The 15809-nt window shown below is 44.1% G+C and overlaps 1 protein-coding gene across 4 annotated transcripts in view; it reads left to right on the top strand.

The window, feature by feature from the left end:
• C2CD3 (C2 domain containing 3 centriole elongation regulator) overlaps nt 1-15809 on the top strand; it is a 107209-nt gene that overhangs the window by 16484 nt on the left and 74916 nt on the right. For all 4 annotated transcript variants that reach the window (XM_085852795.1, XM_085852793.1, XM_085852792.1 and 1 more), the window contains exons 5-19: nt 1979-2217; nt 2525-2633; nt 2800-2973; nt 5543-5699; nt 6690-6832; nt 6992-7186; nt 9601-9719; nt 9846-9964; nt 10085-10222; nt 11291-11462; nt 12541-12746; nt 13007-13144; nt 13347-13498; nt 13702-13843; nt 13936-14028. In XM_085852795.1, coding sequence (XP_085708921.1) covers nt 1979-2217; nt 2525-2633; nt 2800-2973; nt 5543-5699; nt 6690-6832; nt 6992-7186; nt 9601-9719; nt 9846-9964; nt 10085-10222; nt 11291-11462; nt 12541-12746; nt 13007-13144; nt 13347-13498; nt 13702-13843; nt 13936-14028 — 2296 coding nt within the window. The remainder of the gene's footprint in view (nt 1-1978; nt 2218-2524; nt 2634-2799; nt 2974-5542; nt 5700-6689; nt 6833-6991; nt 7187-9600; nt 9720-9845; nt 9965-10084; nt 10223-11290; nt 11463-12540; nt 12747-13006; nt 13145-13346; nt 13499-13701; nt 13844-13935; nt 14029-15809) is intronic.

The following is a 15809-nucleotide window of genomic DNA, read 5'->3' as shown; positions in this document are numbered from 1 at the left end:
GAAGGCAAGTTGTTTCAGAGCAACTGCCTCCAAATGATTCAGTGTACTATGGTTGGGAAGAAGGATAGGATAATTGAAGATGAGATGGGATGAATCTGTGCATGAGAGAGAACAGGTTTCTTGAAGAATTCCCAGGCTGAGTTAACATCAGGGGCAGTAGATATGGGAGACCAGTCAAAAGGAGGGATGGTTGCTTGCAGTCCCTGCCAATCTGCTTGAGTAAACTGCCAGACTCGCCAGCATTGAGGCAGTTCTCTGAGAATAGCCAGAGATGTTAACTTTCATAAGCATATGATCAAATGAACCAATTGGAGCAGAGGAAGAGCAAGAGACGTTTGTGGGAAAGTTAGTCATCACCAAGTCCAGAAGGGAGGATTTGCCATTTGGAGAAATCCAGGTGGGAAGTTTCACAGATTGAGTCAGTCCCATGGAGTCACAGAAGTCCTTTGCTGAAGTGCCATAGTTGGTGAGAGAGGTACCAACACCCAGCCAAGTTACATGGTGACAATTGAAATTGCCACATATGAGGAAGAGAGAGAGTTGGGATGAGTTGTTAGAAGTTTGGCCATGTTGTCTGAGAGAGATGTAGATTGAGTCATCACTGTTCGGAGGATGATACAACACACAGACAAACAAGAGGTGGGAGCAAAGGGGAAGTTGCAGCCAGAGGTACTCCTGGGGGTTGGTAGGTGTAAGGCCAGCAAAAGGGCAGTGAGAAATTGTTATTAATGAAAAGAGCAACTCTGCCACCAGGGTGTGGTTCAGGCCTATCAAATCGGAGGAGACAGTAACCGGGGAGAGACACGAAGGAATCGGGTTATCCCATGGAAGGAAAATCCAGGATTACTGCTCACCGCCACTCATTTGTTCTCCCACTTCTGGAACCAACTTCCACATCCTTTTGGGTCTCATTCTTCCCTCCAGGTCTTCAAGGCAGCTGTTCACCACCATCGCAGTCATCCCCAATACAAAACCATGATCTTTTATACCCTCATTAACCCCCCACCCCCCACACCCCACCCCAATCCCTTCTCCTTCCAAGTTTCAAGTCCTCCCTCCCGAGCGTTTCCTTCTGCATCTGTCTTGTCTACTCCATGCATCCTCTCCTGCCCCATATTCCTCCCTACACCCAATGTTTGTCCAAGTCTTCCTCTATCTTGGCCTTAACTCTGCTGTTGATGGTTCCCCCTCTCTTGCTGTTTCTTTTGTCCTGTTGTGTCTTAATCTGTTCATTGTACTAGTATGAGCTCTTCCACGACCCTTGACTACATGCACAAAAAACAACTATATGGTATTCAAAGAATACATACCCTGTGCAGTCTTGAGAAGAACTTGGTAAGAGCCAACTCTTGGTTTAAAGGTTTTTTTTTTCTTTGATCCAATATGGCTGTTACACCACATGACCAATGACATCATCCGAATCAAATCATATTTCCCATGAGTAGTTCATCAATTAGTTAAAATTTGCATTGATTGGTTAAGCAGTTTCTCATGTACGAATATTTTCAAAGATTTTCCCTTAGATCCAATATGGCTGCCAGACCACGTGACACATGATGGTCATTCTTATGAAAATCCTTTTCAAATTTCAAGTCAATCAGATGAAAATTGACAATTTAAGATATTTTGGCCAATGTTGACCTCAAAAACAATTGGTGGTTGAATTAAATGATAAAATGTGCAAATCCTCTTAACATTTCAAGTCAATCATATGAAAATTGAGGATTTTAGAAAGTTGGCCTATGTTGACCTCAAAAGATTGACCGCGATATCACATGGTCATGTAACATGTGGTAAAGTTTCAGATTCCTCCGCTGAATGTTTTTCGATGTACGCTCTTAACAAAATGCAGACATGACGTACGCCATACATACGTACGCTACCGATTGCTCAACCCTGATTTTCACTCTGTGAGTGCAGGGTAAAAATGAGGAATTAAAAATGTTGAATACTTGTTTTTTTACATTTCTGAATTTAGAGAAAAGGACCACACGAGGTGTATCACTGATCGCACTGAACTTCGAAAGCAAGACGAATGCCCTGGAAACAACCTTCCGAGTGTTGACTCTCGTCCAGTTTCTGCAGCAGATCCTCTTGTAACGCCCGCGGAGGATTGTTACCCTGGACCTCAATTAGCCCTGAATTCCACCAGTTACAGTGCACATCGTCCTGTAAAGATCGCTCCTGATAGCCAAGCTGCCCAGGATCTTATTTCAGGTTTGACTTTTAGCTTTATTTTGAAACTTCTTCCTAATTCAATTGTATTTTGCCATCCTCTGCTGAGGCATTCTTAAAAAGCTTAACAAGTTTAAGGTGACCACAATATTTTGTTTGTGCCAAGATGCTTGAAAGATTTAATAATCTAAGTCTCCTTGTGTATGTATGTGTGTGTATATATATATATATATATATATATATATATATATATATATATATATATATATATATATATATATATATATATATATATGTACTCCTGCTACTAGTATGACATCATCATTGTGATGTATCACTGTGCCGACAGAACTGCTCTCTAGGGGTGACTGCCTTCGAAACGCGATGGCCTTATCGGCTGTACAAACTGAGTCTCTAGATACGAATGGTGTAGACTCGTGTGTTCCCACACTTCCAAGGTTTGAGAGAAACCTTTTATTTTGACAATCTCTGCTTTCTATCTTTGTATTAATGGCAGTGTTTTTCTTTGGAACCTTATGTTTCTGTTAAAATTTACTAATGGTGATTTATTTTTCTTATGGAACGAATAAAAAAACCAATATTTACAAAATGCTTGTGGCATAGACCATCCTACACCCCAGGGGATCACCTGCTTGAGAATGTTCTCACGGGCTATGATTTGTACTCCCCTGGAAATGCTGCGAGGCGGCTGGGTCCGGAGCCCTGGTTGACCTCTGAGCTCAGCAAAGACGTTGAACAAGACATCGAGCTGCGTGCCATTGAGCTACTCTTGGGAAAGTTCGTGTGTTTTTTTTTGTAATCATTTTTTTCTTTTCTTTTAGCTTTCTTTCTCAACATTAAAGTGACAGGGAGGTATTGGGGAAGCATTTGGGTACAACCAACAAAAGAATAACCAAACAAACAGAGAGAGGGTGAGAGAGGAGGACACTGAAATTGGCAATTAAGAGGGTTGGGGTAGGAAGGGTTAATAGAAGTAATAAACATCATGCGTTAAGATTGGGGATGACACAAGCTGACAGTGCATTGAAGGGAAGAGTGGAAAAGATCGACCTCTGAAAGATGCTTCCATAGACAGGAGAAGCGAGGACGAAATGAGTTGAGGTGTGCAGTCAGCCATATTTTATAAGTTTAACCAGGATAGGGTTACTTGAAGAATGCATGCAGCTTGGAGCTGTTGGGGAGGGTCGGAGGACTGAGGAGCAATGTCAGAGAATAGACAGTAGAAAACAGAGACCACCGACCTGAATGTGATGTGAAAGCAACAGATTTTGTGCTTCAACCTCATCATGGAATATTCAAATAATTTTGAGAGCTTTCGATTGCATAGAATCTGGGAGAAACAAACATAATGCTGGGTGCCAGCCCATAGAGGAGACTCGTACTCTATTGAGCTTCAGACAAAGGCCTTGTAGACTGCAAGGAGCTCTCATTTTGCAAGGAAAGACTTGGATTGACAGAGGATGCTCAGTCTGCAGCTGGATTTGGAGACCAGCTTTGCTATGTGGTTGGCCCAGGATAGATCATGTCTGATAGTGAGGCCTAGACTTTCAAGAGACTGAACCTCTTCCAATGACTGACCATGGAAATAGACAGTAAGGTTAGTTTACGATCCTTCTCGAGTGACAGGATGAGACAGTGAGATTTTTCAGGGAATTAAAGACATGTTCCATTTATCAGACCAGCATCTCATCCATTCCAGATCAGCAGAGTATGACACATCTGCATTCTGCCTCGCAGTGGGATGAGGTACTGTATAGTATGACACAATATGGAGTCGTCTGCAAAATGGAATAGAAGGTTTCCCAGAACATCAGATATGTCGTTGATATATATATATATATATATATATATATATATATATATATATATATATATATATATATATATATATATATATATATATATATATATACACACACACACACACAACAGATGTTTGGAACTACATATCTTCAATATGGATACAAACAAACACGACATAATAGTGACCGAAGCTTTTCGTGCTGTACTCTTCAGGGTAAAATTCGCAGCAAGTGAAGGCGGGTGCTTTATACGCAGGTCTCAATAAGGTAGACACTGATTGGTTCAACCATATTGACGTCACGGTTAATCCGAACGCCCATTGGTCGGCTCATCATCTTCACCTCGAGCTCCCATTGGCTGGAGCAGAGTTCGTCGATGATTGACGTTTGCAACCGCATCCTGGAGAGAGGGGGGATGGGTTTCCCCTAAGGTCCATTCACTATTTGTTACCGTACTTCCCTTGATCTTTCCATGCTGAAAGACACACAGAGATCATACAAATTCCTTTTGACGACATAGTATTGGATCGGTGGTAAGGATGAAGGTTGCTTCCAACATACGTAAATGAAACGAGCTCCGACCTCGGCTCAATATCCTGATCATATCTGCATTGTACTGGTATGCACAGATAGGGTTGGCAACCAGGTGCTGTGCAATGGCAGATGAAGCAGATACAGTGGCCGGTGGTTGCTGGACATTTCTCCATGCTCGCACTGGTTGTGTTTTAACCCTCACAATCTTTCTTCGAATCGCCAAGGGGATGTGTTGTTTGATCCGATCAGCCAATCTTATATATGATGAATGAGACTGGGCCCAACACTCTGCCATGGGGAACTCCAGCCTCCACTAGGAGAGTGGAGTAGCGGGTTACATTGATGGCGACACCTTGACTGCGTAGGTTGGAGGAAGTCAGAAATCCAGGAATAAAGTGGCCTTCTATGCCGCAGGCAGAGAGCTTGGCAAACAAAGCAGGATGCCAGGCTGTGTCGAATGCCAGAGACATGTCCAAGGAGATGGTTTTGACCTCTTGATTGAGATTTCGTGCCTCTATCCATTATTTAGAGAGGATCGGCAGCATGTCCAGAGTTGAGTTACCTAGATGGAATCCAAACTGATGACCAGGGATCAAGCTGTTTGAAAAGACTTGATGTCAACAGGAGTTATGGATTCCATGACTTTACTTACAATTGAAAGAAAGCTCATTGACCTGTAGTTTCATTGGAAGCAAGCTCATTTGGAATTTATAGAAAACTAATTTTTTTTTATTGTACTGTCATAAACTAACTTGAACCTCATGTATGCCATTCCCCGAGAGTGGATTTTTGGTCAAGCAGTGAAATACTTTTTTCTTTCTCCATTGTATGTAGCGTTTGAGGGCCATGACTGCTCACTCACCAAACTGCACTCTGCAAGTGTGGAGTGTATGCCAATAAACCTTTAACATGAGGTCTTCATCTGGTAGAGCACTTGAAATAGGCTGGTTTGAGGTTGAGGGTGTGACACACCCCATGTATAGCTCGTGTGACTTTATTGTCACCTGCAGTGACTCATCTGTACCAGGCAATGCTTTACTATACGACTGGGAAGGTGTGACCTCAGGTGCCAGGTCACCATCTGAACCTGATTTGGGTGCAGAAAGTGATCTCACCGATCCGCTGCACGACGAAAGCTTGCTTGAGCAGCTCTTCTATAATTCTACGGTCAGTTATCAATGGTGTTCGTGTGACGTGTCTCGTGTTTTCTGAACACTTATTCTACATTCTGTCCCTTTTATTATTTTTTTTTTAAAGTTCATATATAATATTTATGAGTAGATTTACAGGTCACTTTTTAAGTTCCTCCCCACTCCCCTTATTAAGTTGGGGGAGGGGGTGGGGGGGGAGTGGTGGGGTTGGCACTGTTTTCATAGATTGAAATTTTGTGCCACTCCTAAGTTGCCCTATGGACATTGATTCAAACTACACTGTGTGGACAGGGTTACGCATGATGTAGATCAGAGCAGAGTATGCATGATAGGTAGCTCATGCTGGCAGCCTAGAGGTATGCACACTCACCTCTGGGCTGTCTCGCCTGGGTTTGAATCTGGGTAAGCTGTCATCCTGGTGTTTCGCATGCAGGGCGATGCATCAATGTGCTTGCCATCCATTTTAAGGACCATAGACCAGAGAAACCCTCTCATGCTGCATGAGTCGGGAGACGTTAAAAATCCCACGGTGTCCTTCGCGAAGATTAGACGAGATATCGATGACACCATGGACAGATACAATTATATTATGTTAACCTACAGCGGGCACTGCATCAGCGGCACAGCCGTGCCCCAAGGAAATTGTGCCACCCACAGCTATGTGCTGCATATGAAAGTAGAAAAAGAAGCAGACAGCCTTCTTTGAAATTTAAATTGAGCCAGCTCGATTTTCCTGACGGTTCAGTAGAGACAGTAATTCCCATTAAGAATGGATTCAGTTTACAGAAGCTTAAAATCCCAATCATTAGTGCACATGCCTTTGGTCAAAATTGTACTCACAACCTCATGGATGCCAATCATGGCACCGCAACTTCCATGTTCGCATGGTCACGGTCTTTGATAATGACCTTGGGCTTGTAATGCTAAAATTAACTTTTAAAATTATTATTGAGAGCTATCCCACCAGTGTTTCACTCAGTTTCTTACACTGTCACTGCCTTACCAGGTTCAGCGAATCCACGGTGGTGTCAGCAAAAAGGGATCACCAGAGTGCTTACCTGGAGGTGCACCACAAAAGCATCGAGATTACGGTTCAACACCGAGTCCTAAGCATTCTGGGTTTAAAAGCAGCAGGGGTCATGGATTGAGGCAAGCAGTTCAGGAAACTATGCTTCATACAAATCAATGTCCACTCATCTTTCCTGCAACAGCATCTCTGCTTCCGAGTTAGGAGCCCAATCGGCTTGGTGGTAGCCATATTGATTTATTTCTGCCTTCTCCCTGCCGATCTTTTTGATTATTTTGCAGCTCATCCATTGCTTCCATGTCACTGCGGTCACACTGTAGAAGAACGGGACTCTCGCCAGAACAACGGGCACTCCTGGATGCTGTGAATAAGGCGAGGGTATACATTGAAGAGCTACGGCTATCACCTCGAGTAATGCATTGCATTCCAGCTAGGTCCAAGTCTGCTTGCCCAACATCTGCCCACAAGGAGAAATGGTAACTAACTCGTTATCCCCACGCTTTTTGAAAAATATCGGGGGGGGGGACATTGTAATCGGCTCTGTCTGCCTGTCTGTCTCCTCCTAAACTATCTCCTAAATGTTTGGGCAAAAATTCACCAAACTTGGTAGTTATGATCAATACATGGTACAAAGGTGAAAGAGCAGTGTCAATCATCCCGTCCCCCGGAGCGCGGTCAAAAGGTCAAATGTCGAAAAATGCAATTTCGAGGACATTTTTAAACATTTTAAAATGGAACTTTGTATATGCAATCAACATTGGGGGATGCAGGAAATATGTAACGATTTTTATTTTTTTACATTTGACCCTGGGTTCATGTCTCAGGGGGTGGGGACTTGGTGTCACAGGTCAAAATGGGAAAATACTTTTAAACTCAAAATTTCATATTGGGTCATTCCTGGCGGAACTTTTTGCCATCTTTCAGCTTTGCTTTAGGTGAGAAGCGTGGGGATTTGTGATGGCGTGCAATCAACTTCGCTTCGAGCTTTGGGATTTTTATTTTTGGAACCAAGTTAAGGACTCTGGAGAACTGATACTTCATGTGCCAGCCAAACATTTTGGAAAAGCAGATATTGAACACTATATTATTTCCAGATCAGTTGAAAGTGATCTGTATTTCAGGACTGAGGAATTTTATGATAGAAAGTTAACTAAGTGGTAAAGCTGTTCAGAGGGTCTTAAAAAAGTGGAAAGGCCAATCTTAAACCAAAATTTCCAATTCTCCACAGAGAGAACCATGTAAAATTTCCATTGAGAAAGTAAAGGATTAGGTCTCATCAAGGGCAGATGCATGTTCGAGAGTGCATCAAAAAGTATCCGCAATATATTTTTATTTAAATGCAATAACTATAATTGAGATTGTATAAAAGCATCAATTTTTAACGCACTTAGTCCATTGGTTCACAAGCTTCTGTACGCCCTCAGAAAAAAAATGTTTATGGCTGAATAACGAGCCACACATGCACCGCTTCTTTCACTTGTTGGTCACTGGCAAAGTGGCGGCCTCTTAAAGCGTCTTTGAGTGGACCAAATAGATGAAAGTCCAAAGGGGTCAAGTCAGGACTGTACGGAGGATGCTCCAACACCTCAAAGTTCAATTGCTGGAAGGTTTCCATCGTATGGGTGGCATTGTGTGGGCGGGCATTGTCATGCAACAATGCAACACATTTTGACAGCAGCCCTCGGCATTTCCATTGAATAGCTGGTCCCGGAGCATTTCCCAATAACGGACACTGTTTATCGTTGTGCCCCCCTCTTGATCATGTTCCAATATTGGACCTTGTGAGTCCCAAAAAAGTGTGAACATCACTTTTCCGGCCGAGGGTTGACTTTTGAACTTCTTTTTGACTGGTGATGTTGGATGTTTCGGCCACTCCATACTCTGTCGTTTGCTCTCTTGCTCGTTAAGGTGGATCCACGTCTCGTCTCCAGTGACACTGCATTTCAAAAAATCATTCCCTTCATGATGAAAGTGCTTCACAAGGCTTTGGCAGATTGTCCCACAGTTGCACTTGTGCTCTTCTGTGAGTTGTTTTAGAACCCATCTTGGAGAAACTTTATGAAAGCCGAGACAGTTGTTGATGATTTCATGCACAGAACCATGACTGACGTTCATATGATGTGCCACTTTGTCAATCGTTGTCCGTCGGTTATCCAGAATCATGCCGTGGACTCGTTCGATGATTTCTTCCGTTGTGGACGTGGATGGGCATCCAGATCGTTCATCATCAGTGAAACTTGTCATAATGTGTGCAATCGTACACACTCCGCTGCAGTAAAGCACTGTTCCCATATTTTGCTGAAAGTCTGCAATGGATTTCTGCTCCTGGTACACCTTCAGCCCACAAAATTCATATCACTACACGCTGCTCTTCTTTGGTGCAAACGGACAGCTGAGCTGTCATGTTAACTCCCTCACAACGACACAACTACTGACTGCTCAAGGTTGAAACTGCTTCACAATGGCGCAGACAGTTCGTGCTTGTACCTGCAAGTACAATAAGCAATGTAGTCAACACGACACAGTTTTTAATAAATCATTGTGGATACTTTTCAACTCGCTCTCATATATCCATTCGGAATACCGACCAGGTGTGTGGTGAATCCTGGAGGGCAATGGCCAAAATCCTGGGCTGCGGTGCTGAGGGCGTCCCATGATGCTGAATGTACAAGACGTGCATTGGAGAGATTTTTCCCATTTCCTTGTGTGATGTTAAAAACCTCTCAGGAATTCATGCGCACAAAGCTCAAAGCAGAATTAATGTGTCATTCGCGAGATGATGAAGCGAAACGTCTTGTTTTTAATGCAATTATGTCTTTCTTGCCTGCACCGAAGGTAAAATGCATTGTAGATTGATAGATGCAAGATGCTGTCGGTCATTTTGTTTCAGCACTTACTTCGTGGAGTATCTTTTCCCCGTGTTTCCTGCCACGGAAGAGGCTGTGGCGGTTCAGGCTGGCACAAAAATTGATCCGACTCGAGTGGCTTCCGGCAAGATCGTGGGCACCAGTGAGTCACGTGACAATAGCCTCATTGCAATTATTTCTCATCAATGTAGTTGGATGCGTTTTCTCTCTTTCACCGTCTATCTGCCGACCAGACTGTGCTTCTGCTGGCCCTTGTGTTTGTCGGTAGCTGTGCGCTTCCAGCAGAGGACGACGTTTCCCGTCCACCTAAGTGACGGTGCAATTGTACGATGGTGGAACATGGAGCTGGAGTTCAAAGTTTATTCCCGTCAACTGTCTCAGAGAAAGGTGAAAGGCTGGAGTGTTTCGGTCCCTTTTCCTCAACTTGTGTTGGCAAGAGGTGTTTATGTCGCGAAGTTTTGCTATGACCATCATTAATTTTTTTTTTTTGGGGGGGGGGTCTTCCAGCCGATTCTTCTGGGTGTAGGTTTCTGCCCCCTGCGTTCCCTTCTACTCGCTGACGATCTCAGCTTCTCTGGAGAAGTAACTGTGGAGAAGCGTGCCGATGACAATAACCAGAGTCCAGCAACAATGGGCATCTTGAAGGTAGAAATGTATTTTCTGCATTTAATTTTGCATGAACTGTTTCGTTTGGCCTTGAATCGCATGGGTTAAAGTATGCAGATCGTAAAGTGCCACTCGAGGTGTTGCACCACATTTGGCACAGTAAACGTGACCTTCTTTGGCTGCAAAACATGGTAGAATGTTGTACGTACTGTGACATTGTATTGAGAGTTTCGAATGGAAAAGTATAATCTGCATGCCAAAATGGTACATCGTCCTACACCACGTTCTTGTGTCTTAACATCGTCACAGACACGCTTTCTACTTTATTTTCATCATAGTAGTATGACTTGGTAACCTGATAAAAAAAAAAATCTTATTTCCAGGTGCCATAGTTGGAAAAACACAAGTTTTGTACCTTAACTGTTCTCTGAATGAGTTCCATGTTTGTTGCCACTCGCAGTGCTGTGCACAGGGTTTTGCTCAAGATGGCATGATTTCCTTGTCAGTGGAGTTAAGCTTTTTATGCCAGGGTCCTTAATGGGCATGTTGCTGAGACTGTAAAGCGTAAAACAGCCTTCACACTTGATCAGTCACTTGTAAAGCAATGGCTACAGGCCATGCATCATCCAGTAGATCATGTCCGGTGTGATCTATTGTGAGAACAAGCCCAGCCATCAAGAGAAGTTCCATCCACCCTTTCTTGCTGCATAGTATTTTCACTTGTTCATCCGTAACTTTGAATTGGACCGATTTAGAAAACGTTCTCAGAGCCGATGGAGTGTGCACTTCAACATGGTAAAACAATGGCATCAGGAGTGGGAGATAGTCCCGTACTCACAAAGCCTCTCTCTCATGCACTCCATGTTGTACTTGCAGTAACGAGCATGTCAAAGGTGGCGGAATGGACAAGGGGGCAGAGGGGGGAGGATCATTTCCAAAAGCTATTGTCATGGTGTCACTTTCTCTTTCATAGTCGCATTAAAACACCAAATGATAAGGAAAAAAAAAAAAGAGGTGCTACTTCAAATGAATTGTTTGAGTCCAATTTGAGTAAAATTTTCGATTTGATGAATTTATATGAAAAGGAGCAATGTTGGCACCTCTAAGGTTACCTTGGAGCTGGTGTCAGAAGGTCAAGAACTGAACAGAGCACTCGGCCGGACTGAGAGTGTCCGTCAGCACTTGGGCTACTCAAAGGCGAGCACGGAACCTAGTGTGGCCCATGATGGTGATTATCAGAAGAAAGATCCTTCAACCCACCTAACCCAACATGCCTCACGTAAGCACTCAAATATTTATTTTTCTTTGTTTTTTGTTTGTTTGCTGTGTACAAGTTTATTACTTACGAAATCTAAGGATTTCGAAAGTATATTGATGACTTCCGTCCTCTGTTTGTGTGTGTGTGTTTGTTTGTAGGCACGGTAACTCGAGAACGGAAAACGCTACCAATGTCAAATTACACCACGTGATTCAGGAGGGTGATGGCTAGCGCTGATTAGATTTTGGTCAAAATCGGTCAAAGGTCAAGGTCACAGTGAGGTCAAACATTCGATTTTTGATGGTTTGGTACAGAATCATCGTAGAAATTTCTGGTTTGCGTCGCTACCTTCTCTAGAGACAGCTTTTATTAGACGAGGTCAGAGGTCAAGTTGACGATTTCGTAAGTACCAGTCTATGACTGCTTGTTTACTTATCTGGAATTTAAATTCCAGGTAAGGTAATGTCATCGTGCACCGTCTGTCCGTCCGGCTCCTATTTCGACTTCTCTGGTCAAACCGCTGGGCCGATCCGGCTGAAATTTGGCAGCAACCTTCCTCTCCTAACTGGTAACAGGGATTGCAATCTTGTTCTGGTCAGGTGACTTTAAGTAGATCAAAATGGTTGACTCAGTAAATATCTTCAAAAGTCTTCTTCTTCAGACCCACCAGTCAGAATGCTACCAAATTTGGTTACAACATTAGGACAGGGTCTTGATGTTAAATTGGCGCGGTCATGCCGATCACGTGACCGGAAGTGTGTCAAAATGGCGGACTTGGTAAATATTTGGGAAAATAACGTAAATTCCTTCAAAAACCCTCCTCTCTAGACCCACCAGTCAGAATGCTACCAAATTTGGGTTGCAACATTAGGCTCGGGCCGAGATAAGCTCCGGGTCCAGTGGCCCTATTTTTATTTTAATAAACTTTGTAGCCCTGCCATTTGTTTTGATTAATCTTGATCTTGCCTTCCCACAAGGTGTGTTGTTTGTTTAAGATAATCACATCCTTTGTTATATATTGAGATGTGTAAAATATTTTTAGACCTTGAAGACATGTCAAATTCACCTGCTCACTGATCTTCGCTTTCCCTCTTATCAGCGGTACGAGGTACATTTCCCTCACGAGTTAAAACGCCTCTGAGAGAATTCAGGGTTGACCACGCAGTCCGTTCTCCCACAACATCGACTGCCCGGACACCCCGGAACCTCGTGAAGAATTTTGAGGCCAGGGCTGAATGTGATGAGGAGATCGCCCAACCCGTGCTCCTACATGTGTTACTCCAAGTGGATAATGGAAAGGGCCTGGTAAGGCTTTCTCTCTGAATCGCCATACCATGGTTGATCGTCAACATGTAAATTATTTCATGAAATGCTTCACAAAGTTTGCAATCGAACTTTGATTTATTCTTAGCTGATGAAAGCTTTTGAAACTGATGTGACCCATTGATTTGTTTAAATTGCTTGGAGAGTCTTGTGCGGGAGTGCAGTTTTTCTTTGATTTTTCTTTCCCTTTACCAAAGGATGGTTTGTATTCCTCCACCAATTGTATTTCTGTGCTCTTTCAGCAGGCCATTCGACGGAATGATGGAAGATCATCCACATTACCAAACCCCTACCTAATGGTGAAGTTTTTCAGCAGCTCAGAAGCGATACGTTCTAACGTATGCTGGGGTTCGACCTCACCTCAATTCATTCTTTATCAGGTACACACTCCGATATATTGGGTGGATTTGGGAGTGAATGGTTGAACATGTAAAGTATAAATGGCCTTATATCACTGGTGATTCCTTGAAACATCAAGCGAGACGTTCATGCTATCACACCAGTACAGTAACAAGTCTTTTGATAAATGCACACTTCTAGGTCATCGTTTCTGTCAGGCTTCATTTTCATTTCTTTGACCAGGTCGTGGCCATTAAGCTCACACAGAACCTGCTTAATCGGATACGGAACAACACGGTGGTGATTGAGGTTTGGAGCAAAGGTCTTGCTCCACAGCGGGATGCACTCATTGGTTTGGTGAAGTTACCTCTGCAGCAGTTCTACACATCGTTCAGGTATGCACCTGTATATGTTTTTGCATACAGGGGTGAAGCACTGTCTCCATTTGTCCCTGGGTAACTCATTCGCACCATGTCGTTTCATGCGACCCAATATTTCAGCCTCTATACTCATTTCCATCAAACCTCTGACCTTGGTCTCACACTTGATGCTTTGTCTTTCTTCCCTCCATCTCGCCTCTTCTATGTTCTGCATCCAGAGACCCGGAGCTGCTGGAATTACTTTTGCAAGCCCGCTATCCCATGGTGTCCACCGACGGTGATGTGCCAATTGAAGATGTTTTTTCAGGCAATTGTGTTGGTACATTGAGGGTCCTTTTGGCAATGGGCTCAGCAAAGCAGGTAGGTTGTGTGTGCATTTGCTGGCAAACTCTGGTTGCTTTTACCACCGTGGGCCCTTGAATGAGTGGTTGTTCCATGTCAATGGTTCGCAGATCGAGGCATTGAGACAAATGCGAGTTCAAGAAGAGAAGGAGGACTGTCAACTTGAAGATGACATCTGCTCGAAGTCCTCCAGCAAGCAGTTGGTGTGTGCAAGTTTTACCAAAATAGAAACTTTATTACCTTTAACTGCCGTAATTACAAATTATTGTGCCAAATCTCAACGGACCATAATTGCCATGGTTGTGCAATGCTGTAGATCAATACTTTCGTAATACCAGCAAGTTGCCCCTGGCATCATAGGAAAAATGCAAGTGGTGTCTTCTGTCATCGAGCTGGTAAGCTGAGAGCAACAATTCACATTTATTGCCGCATCTGATACAATTTAAATGCTCTAATGGCAGCGAAGTGCTCCATTTGAAACTGTTTGTTCGATATATGTTGCTTTTTGATGTCTCGGGTGAATAATAAAAATTTGTATTTGTGTCAAAGCCTGTGACCAATCTCAAATTAATAGCAGGATGCAATGGGCTGCACTTGCAAAGGATTCCACACGTTGTGGACTCGTATCTTGTTCAAGGTGGTAGTAGTATTTATGATTTAAATTATAAGCTTCTGGAACACGACCCAGTCTCAGTGGGAGTGAATCACCATGTCACTGTTGAATTGTCAAAAAAAACCAAGCTGGCTGACTAATGACCTTCAGGCAGAGGTTAATTTGCCAACGTCATCTGATGTGCTCTTCAGGTGGTGTCGGTCTATGCTTTGTGGTTGACTTTTAAATGTCCTCCACGGAAACTGTTGAATCCAAAATGTTGTCAGTTAAGCAATGCTGTTTCAGATCATATTGTTGCGAATTCGCGCCTGCCGACGTGCGAACGGCCACGTGACTCGAATCGCGGCACGTCGCCCATCGGACGGGCAATTCTGTCGTGACCCTCTCAGACTAATGCCGGGAGCTAGTCACGGGGTGGGCCTTTCGGCCAATCGCCAACAAATCGTGCCAATCGGCCACCCGCGTGGGATAGGGTGTTCGCCAAACTCGACCTACCTAAGTACCCACGCGGAGGGTAGACCGGGCGATCGCACCTCGCCGCAGGTCGACTCTGGACACGGGCCGCTTAAGCGATCCGTTCCGTACTATCGGGATAACCGAGCGGTGTTATCGTCGGCCTCGACGGTTCCGATTAATTATCCGGCGTATTAAGCCCACTACCAACCCTTTACCTGAAGCAAGATGGAGATTCAATTGAAGAAAAGACGAAGCGAAACGGGAAAACAGTTCAACATGATGCACATTTATTCCGTGGCACACGGAGAGCACACATATACAGCCAAACAGAATGCACATATATCAAATGCTACAAAAGAAACAATGACGCAGAGATACTACCGACTACGCGAGCACACGGCAACACTTAAACAGTTTTACTTTACAGACGGCGCCAACAACACATTTACTCAAAAGCAAAAGAAAAGGCCACCCTCAAAGACAAGGGGGCAGACGGGGCCTGTGGGCCAATATTTGCGCGGGACCTGAAGGAGCGGTCAGGTCCGTGAGACCGGGTGGGTCCTACCCGCGTCTTCGTGATGAGCCGCAAATGTGGCAGCGCGGCGGTGCCCCGACTTCGTGCTCCTTCGCGGGTTTCGTTGGCACTGCTTGGAGTGGGGTGGGAACGGGGCCCCCTTTTCGCACTATCTCAGCGCGGGGGAAAAAGGGGGGGGGGAATTGTTGATGCTCTTCCAAACTGACTCTGCCCAGATTTGCCTTGCGCTCGGCACTTTATAGGCCGGCAGGAGAACCCATATGCAAATTTCCGGATCAGAACGAGCTTGGGGGCGGAGCCACGCTCGCCCATTGGACGGAGAAAAAGGGGCGTGAATCTCCCCTGATCCTAGAATTTGCATATCTCGATTCCACACAGAC

The sequence above is a fragment of the Eptatretus burgeri genome, chromosome 13 (assembly GCF_056783735.1).
Source record: "Eptatretus burgeri isolate ZD-2024b chromosome 13, Ebu_testis_v1, whole genome shotgun sequence".
NCBI classification, from domain to species: Eukaryota; Metazoa; Chordata; class Myxini; order Myxiniformes; family Myxinidae; genus Eptatretus; species Eptatretus burgeri.
This window is presented reverse-complemented; position numbering and strand designations above follow the sequence as displayed.